This window comes from Mandrillus leucophaeus, unplaced genomic scaffold, assembly GCF_000951045.1.
Source record: "Mandrillus leucophaeus isolate KB7577 unplaced genomic scaffold, Mleu.le_1.0 Scaffold899, whole genome shotgun sequence".
In the NCBI taxonomy this organism is placed as follows: Eukaryota; Metazoa; Chordata; class Mammalia; order Primates; family Cercopithecidae; genus Mandrillus; species Mandrillus leucophaeus.
The window spans coordinates 386396-396395 of NW_012109796.1; the positions used below are offsets into that span (position 1 = coordinate 386396).

General features: G+C 48.7%; 1 protein-coding gene across 2 annotated transcripts in view; it reads right to left on the reverse strand.

The window, feature by feature from the left end:
- LOC105531594 (chromosome unknown open reading frame, human C9orf171) overlaps positions 1 to 10000 on the reverse strand; it is a 200872-nt gene that overhangs the window by 52632 nt on the left and 138240 nt on the right. For both annotated transcript variants that reach the window (XM_011969550.1, XM_011969549.1), the window contains one exon: positions 2235 to 2340. In XM_011969550.1, coding sequence (XP_011824940.1) covers positions 2235 to 2340 — 106 coding nt within the window. The remainder of the gene's footprint in view (positions 1 to 2234; positions 2341 to 10000) is intronic.

Genomic DNA, 10000 nt, shown 5'->3' on the forward strand with positions numbered 1-10000 from the left:
TCTCAAAAACAAAGAAAGGAAGACGAGAAAACCAAAAAAACTCCCAGCTCTAATGCAGGGCTGGAAAGCAGTTTGTGCTGGTAATGCTCCCTCTGGAACCGGCCATTACCATAGCAAGTGGACTCTTGCTTAAGCCATTAACAAATAAACTAGTCATGGGTTGCTCTTAAAATATTATTACAATGCCCAGCTCTTTAATGAGCTGTCTGGGGCTCTGCAGACGGCTGAGAAGAGCCAGGAGAGGCCCTGGCACCCGCCACGCCTGGAAATCCTTGGACCCCCAATTCGTACACCCCTCCTGGCCCCTCCTGGCCCCTCCTGAGGTGTACCAGGATTTCTAGAAAGACTCCTCCGATCCCCAGGTTGGCCCTAGCACATCACAGGCGCTGTCGCTGAGCCCCAGGCTTTTCCGTAAACAGCAGGAGTGGGACCTCTCCTTCGGGAAAAGCCTGGACTCTCAGGCTGGACACACCTAGGTCTGACACTGTTGGCAAATCACTTCATCTCTCTGAGCCCTAGTTTCCCTGTCAAATAAACCACACTGAGATAAGAGGAGAGACTGACCTCAGGGCATTCTCAGAGAACTAAATGCAGAAACTCAGGGTGCGTGCTCAGCCCAGCCCTCAGCTCAGAGGCTTGGGGAGGGTCCTGGTTGTGATTGTCATGACAACCAGCCACGCTGGAGCCACGCCCTTGATGAAGTCTGTAAAGCACCACATGAACATAGAACAAATCTGATTTTACCATCATCAGTCTGGACCTACTGCGGAGGAGGCCAATCTGATCTCTCTGAACGTTCGAGTTTCAGAATACTTTAAAGGAAGTACTATTTTATCTATTTATTTTTTATTTAGACGGAGTCTTGCTCTGTCGCCCAGGTTGGAGAGCAGTGGCACGATCTTGGCTCACTGCAACCTCCGCCTCCTGGGTTCAAGCAATTCTCATGTCTCAGCCTCCTGATTAGCTGGGACTACAGATACGTGCCACCACACCCAGCTAATTTTTTGTATTTTTAGTAGAGACGGGGTTTCACTATGTTAGCCAGGATGGTCTCCTGACCTCGTGATCCGCCTGCCTCGGCCTCCCAAAGTGCTGGGATTACAGGCGTGAGCCACCACACCCAGCCAGGAAGTACCATTTTAGTATCTTTTCTTTTGAGACACAGTCTCACTCTGTCGCCCAGGCTGGAGTGAAGTGGTGCAATCTCAGCTTACTGCAACCTCCGCCTCCTGGGTTCAAGCTATTCTCCTGCCTCAGCCTCCCAAGTAGCTGGGATTACAGGCGCCCACCAACATGCCCGGCTAATTTTTGTATTTTTAGTAGATACAGGGGTTTCACCATGTTGGCCAGGCTGGTCTCAAACCAGGTGACCCACCCATCTCGGCCTTCCAAAGTGCTGGGATTACAGGCATGAGCCACCGCGCCCGGCCGTGAGTGTTTTCACATGTGTATGACAACACAAATGAACAGTTAAAGATGGTTTTCCTTCCTGCTAAAAACCTCACGGACCTGATGTCCTGCTCGTTGCTAGGGACTCCTATCACCAGCAATCGGCAGTGTTTGGACATCCTCGGGACCTCAGCTCCAACTTCCCTGTGCAGGTACTGCCTCCCCAAGACTCGACCTCCACGCCTGGGAAGCAGAGATTACAATGCCTGCCTTGCGCCCTTGGTAGCATAGATGCGAGGATGCATGTCCTGCTTGGGAGGTGTTTGGAATACTGCTTCCTGGTTAATTTGTAATAAAATGTTACAAAGTTTAAAATAATGTGTTCTTTGAGGCACCCTTTCAGAAGTGGGTTCCTCTTCAACTTTGCCTTATCGGCCTTTTCTCTATAGATTGTACAGGACATACTTCTGTGTGGGCCAGGTTGGATTAGTCTAAAATCTGATTTTGGGTGTGTGAAGTTGTGCAGAGGTTTGGTGAGAAGGGTGCCTAGGTAGGAGTCAGGACAGCTGGGTTCTTATCCCCGCTCAGGGTCACACGGGGCCTGTTGACTGGTGGCCTGGACCCATCTCCTTTACCCTCTGAACTTATGTAGGGTCAGAACTGGATAATCACCAAGATCCTTTCAGCTCTAGATTCTCTGACGCTGGTCAGAAGATGCAACCTGATTTCCCACCTACCCCCAATGACAAACATACACAAATGTCATCTCGATGCTTGGCCCTGGCCAGCCCTTCTCTCTTCTCCACCCCCTCAGCTGGCAACTCAGGAGTGAGGGCTGCGTTTACCTTCTGCTTCTTCTCCAGTTTGATGGCCTTCTGGGTGGCCTTTTGTTCCTGTACCCACAGTTGCAGGTACCGGTGCTGCAGCAGATCAAAGAAGGGTGTCGAAGGCCTGGAGGGAAGAAATTCAGACAGAGCTTGAGGCCCTGGAAAGACAGAGGCACCCGCTCCCCACCCCCCGCCCCCAGGAGCCTCCTAAACATCAGGAGCTGCAGGGTGCATCACTCCTACAGCTGTGAAAGCCTCACTCCCAGCCCGCAAAAGCTATGAAACAGGTGCCGGCCGGGCGCGGTGGCTCAAGCCTGTAATCCCAGTACTTTGGGAGGCCGAGACGGGCAGATCACGAGGTCAGGAGATCGAGACCATCCTGGCTAACACAGTGAAACCCCGTCTCTACTAAAAATACAAAAAAGTAGCCGGGCGTGGTGGCGGCGCCTGTAGTCCCAGCTACTCGGGAGGCTGAGACAGGAGAATGGCGGGAACCCGGGAGGCGGAGCTTGCAGTGAGCCGAGATCTGGCCACTGCACTCCAGCCTGGGCAACAGAGCGAGACTCCGCCTCAAAAAAAAAAAAAAAAAAACCAAAAAAAAACAGGTGCCTCACCTAGGCTTATGAGTGCAGGGCCTGCGATGGTGGTAGGACTCTCTCCTTGACCCAACGTTAGAGGTCTGGTCCTCTGAGCTCTCTTTCTCACTAGGCCGCATACCTGGGCCCCGTCCTTGGCCTGCTGAAGCCAGTTTTAGCCAGGAGTCCCGCTACGTTGATTCGCCGCCCCTTCACATCTGATTACCCTTGACAGCTGATTAGGTTCCTCACCTGTACCCTTGATATCTGATGACCTTGGCCTGCCTGTAGCAAGGATCTTCCTGCCTTGACGTCTCCTCTTAGTAATTTTCCATCCACTGACCCCGCCCCTCCCTTGGCTCCTCAGCCAAACATCCCCACTTCTGTTGTATCTGGAATTGAACTCAGTTCTATACTGAAGCTTCTCCCTTTTTGCAATAGTATTGAATAAAGTGTCTTTACCACCTTTAATCAGTGTCTGGCTCTGGTTCTCTTTGACAGCGATTTCCAGCCAAGGAGCACTTACCCTAGGCATTTTGTATGCTCCACCCCTTCCCGACACAAAAATGGAGACTAGTATTATTCCCATCTTACAGATGAGAAGGGTAAGATCCCAGAGCAGTGCGGGCAGCACCGCAAGGCAGACCCGCTCAGCCACAAGCCTCTGTGGCAGGGGGATTTCATGTCCTTGCAGCGAATGGCCAACTGCTCCCAGGTGGGACCTAATCTCTAAACAGGTTGAGAGGCTGAATATCCAAATGGACAATGGCCAAACCACATATAAAAGTGAACTATGGGCTGGGCGCTGTGGCTCACGCCTGAAATTCCAGCACTTTGGGAGGCCGAGGTGACAGACTCCTGTCACCTGGGGACAGGAGTTTGCGACCAGCCTGGCCAACATGATGAAGCCCTGTCTCTACTAAAACTACAAACATTAGCTGGGCGTGGTGGTGTGTGCCTGTAATCCCAACTACTAGGGAGGCTGAGACAGGAGAATCGCTTGAAGTCGGGAGATGAAGGTTGCAGTGACCCGAGATCACGTCACTCTGCACTCCAGCCTAGGCAACAGAGCAAAGCTCTGTCTCAAAACAAAAGCAAAAACAAAAACAAAACTATGAGCCACAATCTGCAGATAGGCCAGGAAACCAGCCCGTTTTGTACAGTAACCAGCCCAGGAAGCCACCTGCTATGCCAGACTTGTAGGAAGTCAGACTGTGGTCTCTACCAACAGTCCAGAAAGCCAAACAATAACCCTCAAAACAGCCAGCCCAGCATGTCTGGGACTTGGTTAATAACTCCCAGCTCCCCTAATTTTTGTACCCACTTGCAGCTTAGAACCAACAAGAGAAAACTAAATAAGCGCCCTTAAGCAGTCCCATAGGATGCCCCCATATATATAAAGTAGATACCCAGAATTTATGATATATATCATATACATGATGCATATACATATATTTCTATTTTCATGAGGAAGAAATGAAAAGATAAACCAAACTTATTAACTAAGAAGCTACCTGTAGAATGAGGGAGAGAACAGGAAGGAAATAACAGAAAGGAAACCTAGAACTTTTTGAATAGACTTTGTGTTATAGTTTTGACTTTGGAAACATATAAAAAATGGGTTTTTTTTGCTAATTATGAAAAAATTAAAGAGAAAGGATTAGCATCTACCCCATATCACAATAGGAGAGAGCAAATGAACTTAATTGTATGTCAAGTTGTGGCATAAACACAGATGATTTCAAGTGACTTTATTTATTTATTGAGGTGGAGTCTTGCTCTGTCACCCAGGCTGGAGTGCAGTGGTGCTATCTCAGCTCACTGCAACCTTGCCTCCCAGGTTCAAGTGATTCTCCCACCTCAGCCTCCTAAGCAGCTGAGATCACAGTCACCAGCCACCACACCTAGTTATTTTTTGTATTTTTAGTAGAGACAGGGCTTTGCTATGTTGACCAGGCTGGTCTCAAACTCCTGACCTCAAGTGATCTGCCCACCTCAGCCTCCTAAAGTGCTGGGATTACAGGCGTGAGCCACCTCGCCCAGCTTCAAGTGACTTTAAAAGAGATTTGGGTAGAATATCCCTAGCGTAAAATATCCTGAGGATAAAAAGAACCATGAGGAAATCTGAAGCTGTGTCCTTGTTGCTAATAATAATGTTGATATTGTTAGTTTGAAACTATTATGTATACATTCCAGGATAAAGCAAATTAGTAATTATATAAATGCCATTAGGAGAAAAGAAATACCTATATAAAATCAAAGTAGTAGAAAAAAAACCTCTGTAATTTTAAATTTGAATTGTAAATATCGTCACGAACTCGTTAGTTTTCCTCTTTATAAAAAGTAACATGTTTCCTATCCCTATCTCTGTCCACTGTAAAAGTCTAGAAGTGATCACAACTCAGTAGCAATGAGCACCCCTAGCGCCTAGACTGTGGTCTCAAAGTGCCGTTCTCTGCTCAAAAGAACCAGGGATCACTGGAGAAAGGGTTGATCTCTGTGCCCAGGAGGTACCCATGCCAGAAGCAAGAAGGCTGTCAGAGGCTATTGGGAGACATGGTAATGGACCACAGGGGCCAGCCCAAATTGGCCAAAGACAGGACAATTTGAGGATTAGATAGAATAACAACGGCCGTGAGTTGAAATCCATCATATAGCACTCTCTATATGACACATGGACATGTATGTATAATTCTGGTTGGGGAAAAAAGGAAAACCTCCTTGTGCAGTTTGGAGGTTGCTAGGCCACAAAATCATTATTCTGAAAATAAATAACAGAGCATTTACCTGCCTTTCCTCCTGTACTAACAGGATCTTGGGTAATCAAATAGGCAATAAGGGAAAGTTCTTTATAGAAAAACCAGAGCTCGGCCAGGCATGGTGGCTCACACCTGTAATCCCAGCACTTTGGGAGACTGAGGCGGGTGGATCATGAAGTCAGGAGATCAAGACCATCCTGGCTAACACAGTGAAATGCCATCTCTACTAAATAGTAAACACAAAAAATTAGCCGGGCGTGGTGGCGGGCACCTCTAGTCCCAGCTACTCGGGAGGCTGAGGCAGGAGAATGGCGTGAACCTGGGAGGCGGAGCTTGCAGTGAGCCGAGATCACACCACTGTGCTCCAGCCTGGGCGACAGAGCGAGACTCCATCTCAAAAAAGAAAAACCAGAGCTCATAAATGCAGGAGGAATGACAGAATTAGTAGGGAAATCAGTGTTTTGTGACTCCTAATGAAATAATGGATCTAGGGAACATTCATCAGTGGCTGCTAAAATGATTAGGTGGAGGCTGATGGGAGATTCCCAACAGATGGGTCATGCTGCAGCAGCTGAACCGAATGACCAGCCCTTTCTATGATCGTCGTGTTATTATTGTGGTAAATATACACAACCTAAAATTTACCCGTTATCAATCTTGACATCACTGACAGTGACAAATAGATACTGTGCCAGAAGTGATAGGCTAGGAGGTATGCTGGACTGCCTACCAAATATGTTTGGAAGAAAAAACCCCAAAGTAAACTAACTGGAAGGTAATCAAGACTCTAGACTAGCATTGTCAAATTACTTCTTTTTCTTTTCCTTTTATTCTTTTTGAGACGGAGTCTTGCTGTATTGCCCAGGCTGGAGTGTAGTGGCATGATCTCGGCTTACTGCAACCTCCACCTCCTGGGTTCAAGTGACTCTCGTGCCTCAACCTCCCGAGTAGCTGGGACTACAGGCTCCCAACACCATGCCCAGCTAATTTTTGCTATTTTAGAAGAGATGGGGTTTCACCATTTTGCCAGGCTGGTCTCCAACTGTCGACCTCAGGTTATCCACCCACCTCAGCCTCCCAAAGTGCTGGGATTACAAGCGTGAGCCACCGCACCTGGCCTCAAATTACTTTCAAAAAAAAAAAAACTGCACTTACTTTTGTACCAACCTAATATAACGTGAGCTACCCTGTAACCCCAAACCAAGGAATGCCTGGAGCTGCCAGCAGCTGGAAGAGGCAGGAAGGGTCCTCGGCTAGAACCCTGGGAGGGAGCGGGGCCTGTTGACTCCTGTTTCATGCTTCTGGCCTCCAGAATTGTGGGAGAATCATTTCCTGTTGTTTAAGCCACCAAGTTCATGGTAATTTGTGACACCGGCCACAGGACACTTGTACGCAGGGGTTCCTCAGCCTACACGCTGGGAAACATCGATGGGAACCACGTTCCCGCTGAGCGGTATCTAGAACACGGCCAGTGACTGGAACATGGAAGAGTCTTTGACGGCCAAAGGGCGTTTTGAGCAGTGTTTCTCAAATTGTGCACCTGGGTCACCACGGGATCTTGTTCAGGGCACCTCCGGTTCAGTCACGTGGGGCGGCCAAGGCGCTGCATCCAGGCCTCATGCTTCAAGGCTTAAGGACTTGGAGATGATCTAAACCCAGGCTCTGAGCCTCCCAAAGTCCCAAGAAGGTGCAGGCGATTATTTCTGTGCAGCTACGTAAAGACATTCATCTGAGGAGAGGATCCACAGCTTTTATCCGATGTTCTCAGCCTCCCAAGTGGCTGGGACCTCAGGCGTGCGCCAACATATCGGCTAATTTTTTGTTTATTTTTTGTAGAGATAGGGGGTCTCACTATGTTGCCCAGGCTGGTCTCAAACTTCTGAGTTCAAGCGATCCTCCTGCGTCTGCCTCCCAAAGTGCTGGGATTACAGGCGTGAGCCACTGCACCCGGTTTATGTGTTTTTCAAAGCTGCAAATGCCGCAGGAAGGGTTCAGAACCTCAGAACTTACCCTGTGACTTAATTTCACAGAAAAAATGAATGAGGAAACGGAGGCGCCGAGAGGGAAAGCGGCTCCCAGGGTCACACAGCTCGGGACCGGAGGTGGCAGACCTGGAGCCCCTCACTCTGCGTTTTATGTGGCCTGCATGGTGGTCTTAAACTTTGACGTCATTGTCAACACTTAAAAATGAAAACTTTTTCCATTCAAAAAACAACTTCCTGGAGTGTCTTGACATTTGGTAAGTTCTGTCAATGCTGGACTGCACTCCTGGCTACAGCAATTGGCTGGCGCTGAATACAAGTTTCCCTTCCGCCCCAGGCCTCACCCTGCCCTATTGCCTTACCAGGCTGGCTCTGCTCTCTGCCGGGCTCCTCCACATGTTTCAGCTTATGGCCCAGAGACAGCTGTAGAGCTAAAGCAGACACTAAATATCCACTCCCTGGCCGCTGTCTGTGCTCCTAGGCCAGTCTGCCTCCCCTGCACCCAGCTCTCTTTGGGCTGGGGTGGAGCTGGGATTCTGTTTGAACTTGGGATTCTGTCTGAGCAAAGGTTCAGCTTCAAGCTGCTGCCCCTGCTCAGAGGTCCTTCACACAGCAGCCTGTGGTGCAGCTACAAATGGTGGTTCTTTGTTTTCCAGTTCCTTTACCCCTGCGGTGACTTTTATTACTTAATTATTACTCACCCCATGCTTCTGAGCAGCCTAATTTATAGCTGTGTTTTCTAATGACACTAGATTCGCAATCTGAAAATATCTACCCCAAGAGGCTGTTCACAACACAAAAGCTCTCTTCTCAGCAGTCCCCGCCACATCCATCGCCACCACAAAGGCACCCTCAGCCCTCCTGCGGGCTCGGCTGACATCCTGTGTCTTGCTCCGGCCAGCAGCTCTTATTACCAGGAAAGGGGCTCGGGGCATGAGAGTAACCGACAAACCCTGGGAGTCCCGACGGCCCCAGCCTGGGTTCTCTGAAGGAGACCAGCAGGCTATGCCCGCTTCTGCTCTGGCTCATTACCTTGGATACAAAGGTGGAGAAGCTGGTCTGACATGGGAAGAATCTCGGACATAAGTCAGATCATATCACCCCTTGCTTAAAATGCCTTCCATGGGCCCCCATGTCTTAGCCTAAGCCCAGACTCATTGCCCGGGCCACAGGGCCCTTCCAGCAGCTCCTGTCTCCTTCTCCAGCTCCTTCCTGACGTTCATGCCACCCCCCACCGGGTCTTCCAAGCCCTGAGAATCCTCTTTCTCTCGCTCGGCACACACTCAGCTTCCCCTTTGCCTTCAGGTCCCAGTAGCGAGGCCACCTCCCCAGAAGGCTCCTCCCCAACTAGCTCATCCTAGGACAGCCCTCATCGGGCACCCTCCCATGCAGGGCACTCATTCATTCGTTTGTTTGCTGATTTACAGCAGGTCTTGGCCATTGGCCACCAACATCACGAGGGTGGGGATAGTTTATGTCTGGTGTGAACTGGCACAGTGCTGCTCTCAGGAATTATTTCTTGTTGAAAAAGACCGAGAGAGAGAAAGAGAGGACACACAGCAGGAGGGAAGCGGGGAAGGAGACAGAGAAAAAGACTAGGCAGAATTTTAGGAGATAAACTTTTCATAATTCAGGGTATTGTAAATTAGACTATATATAAGTTATAATAAACCAAAAGAAGCGAATGGAGGGAAATTGCAATTCAATGGAGGAAGGATAATCATTTCAACAAACGGTGCTGGAGCCTTGGATATCTTGGACAAAACAAACAACACAGCAAACAAACATAACAAACGCAACCTAAGTCTCACACCTGATACAAGAATTAACTCAAATGGATCACAGATTTAAATACAAAACATTAAACTATACAACTTCTAGATGAAAACATAGGAGAAAATGTTTGGGATCGAAGGCTACGTAAAGAGTTTGTTAGACTCAACACCAAAAAATATAATCCATGAAAGAAAAAAACTGATAAATTGGGCTTCCTCAGAATTAAAAACGTTTGCTCTGTGAGAGATCCAGTTCAGAGGATGGAGAGACAAGCTATAGACAGGGAGAACACATCTGTAAACCATATATCTGGCAGAGGACTCGTATCTAGAATTAAAAACTCTCAAAACTCAACAGTAAAACAAAACAAACCCAAACAAAAAAAAAACCCAAACAATCCCATTAGAAAATTGATGGCCAGGCATGGTGGCTCACGCCTGTAATCCCGGCACTTTGGGAGGCCGACGGGGGCAGGTAACCTGAGGTCAGGAGTTCCAGACCAACCCGGCCAACATGGCAAAACCCTGTCTCTACTAAAAAATACAAAAATTAGCCGGGCGTGGTGGCAGGTGCCCGTAATCCCAGCTATTTGGGAGGCTGAGGCAGGAGAATCGCTTGAACCCGGTAGATGGAGGTTGCAGTGAGCTGAGACTGCGCCACTGCACCACTCCAGCCTGGACAACAGAGTGAAA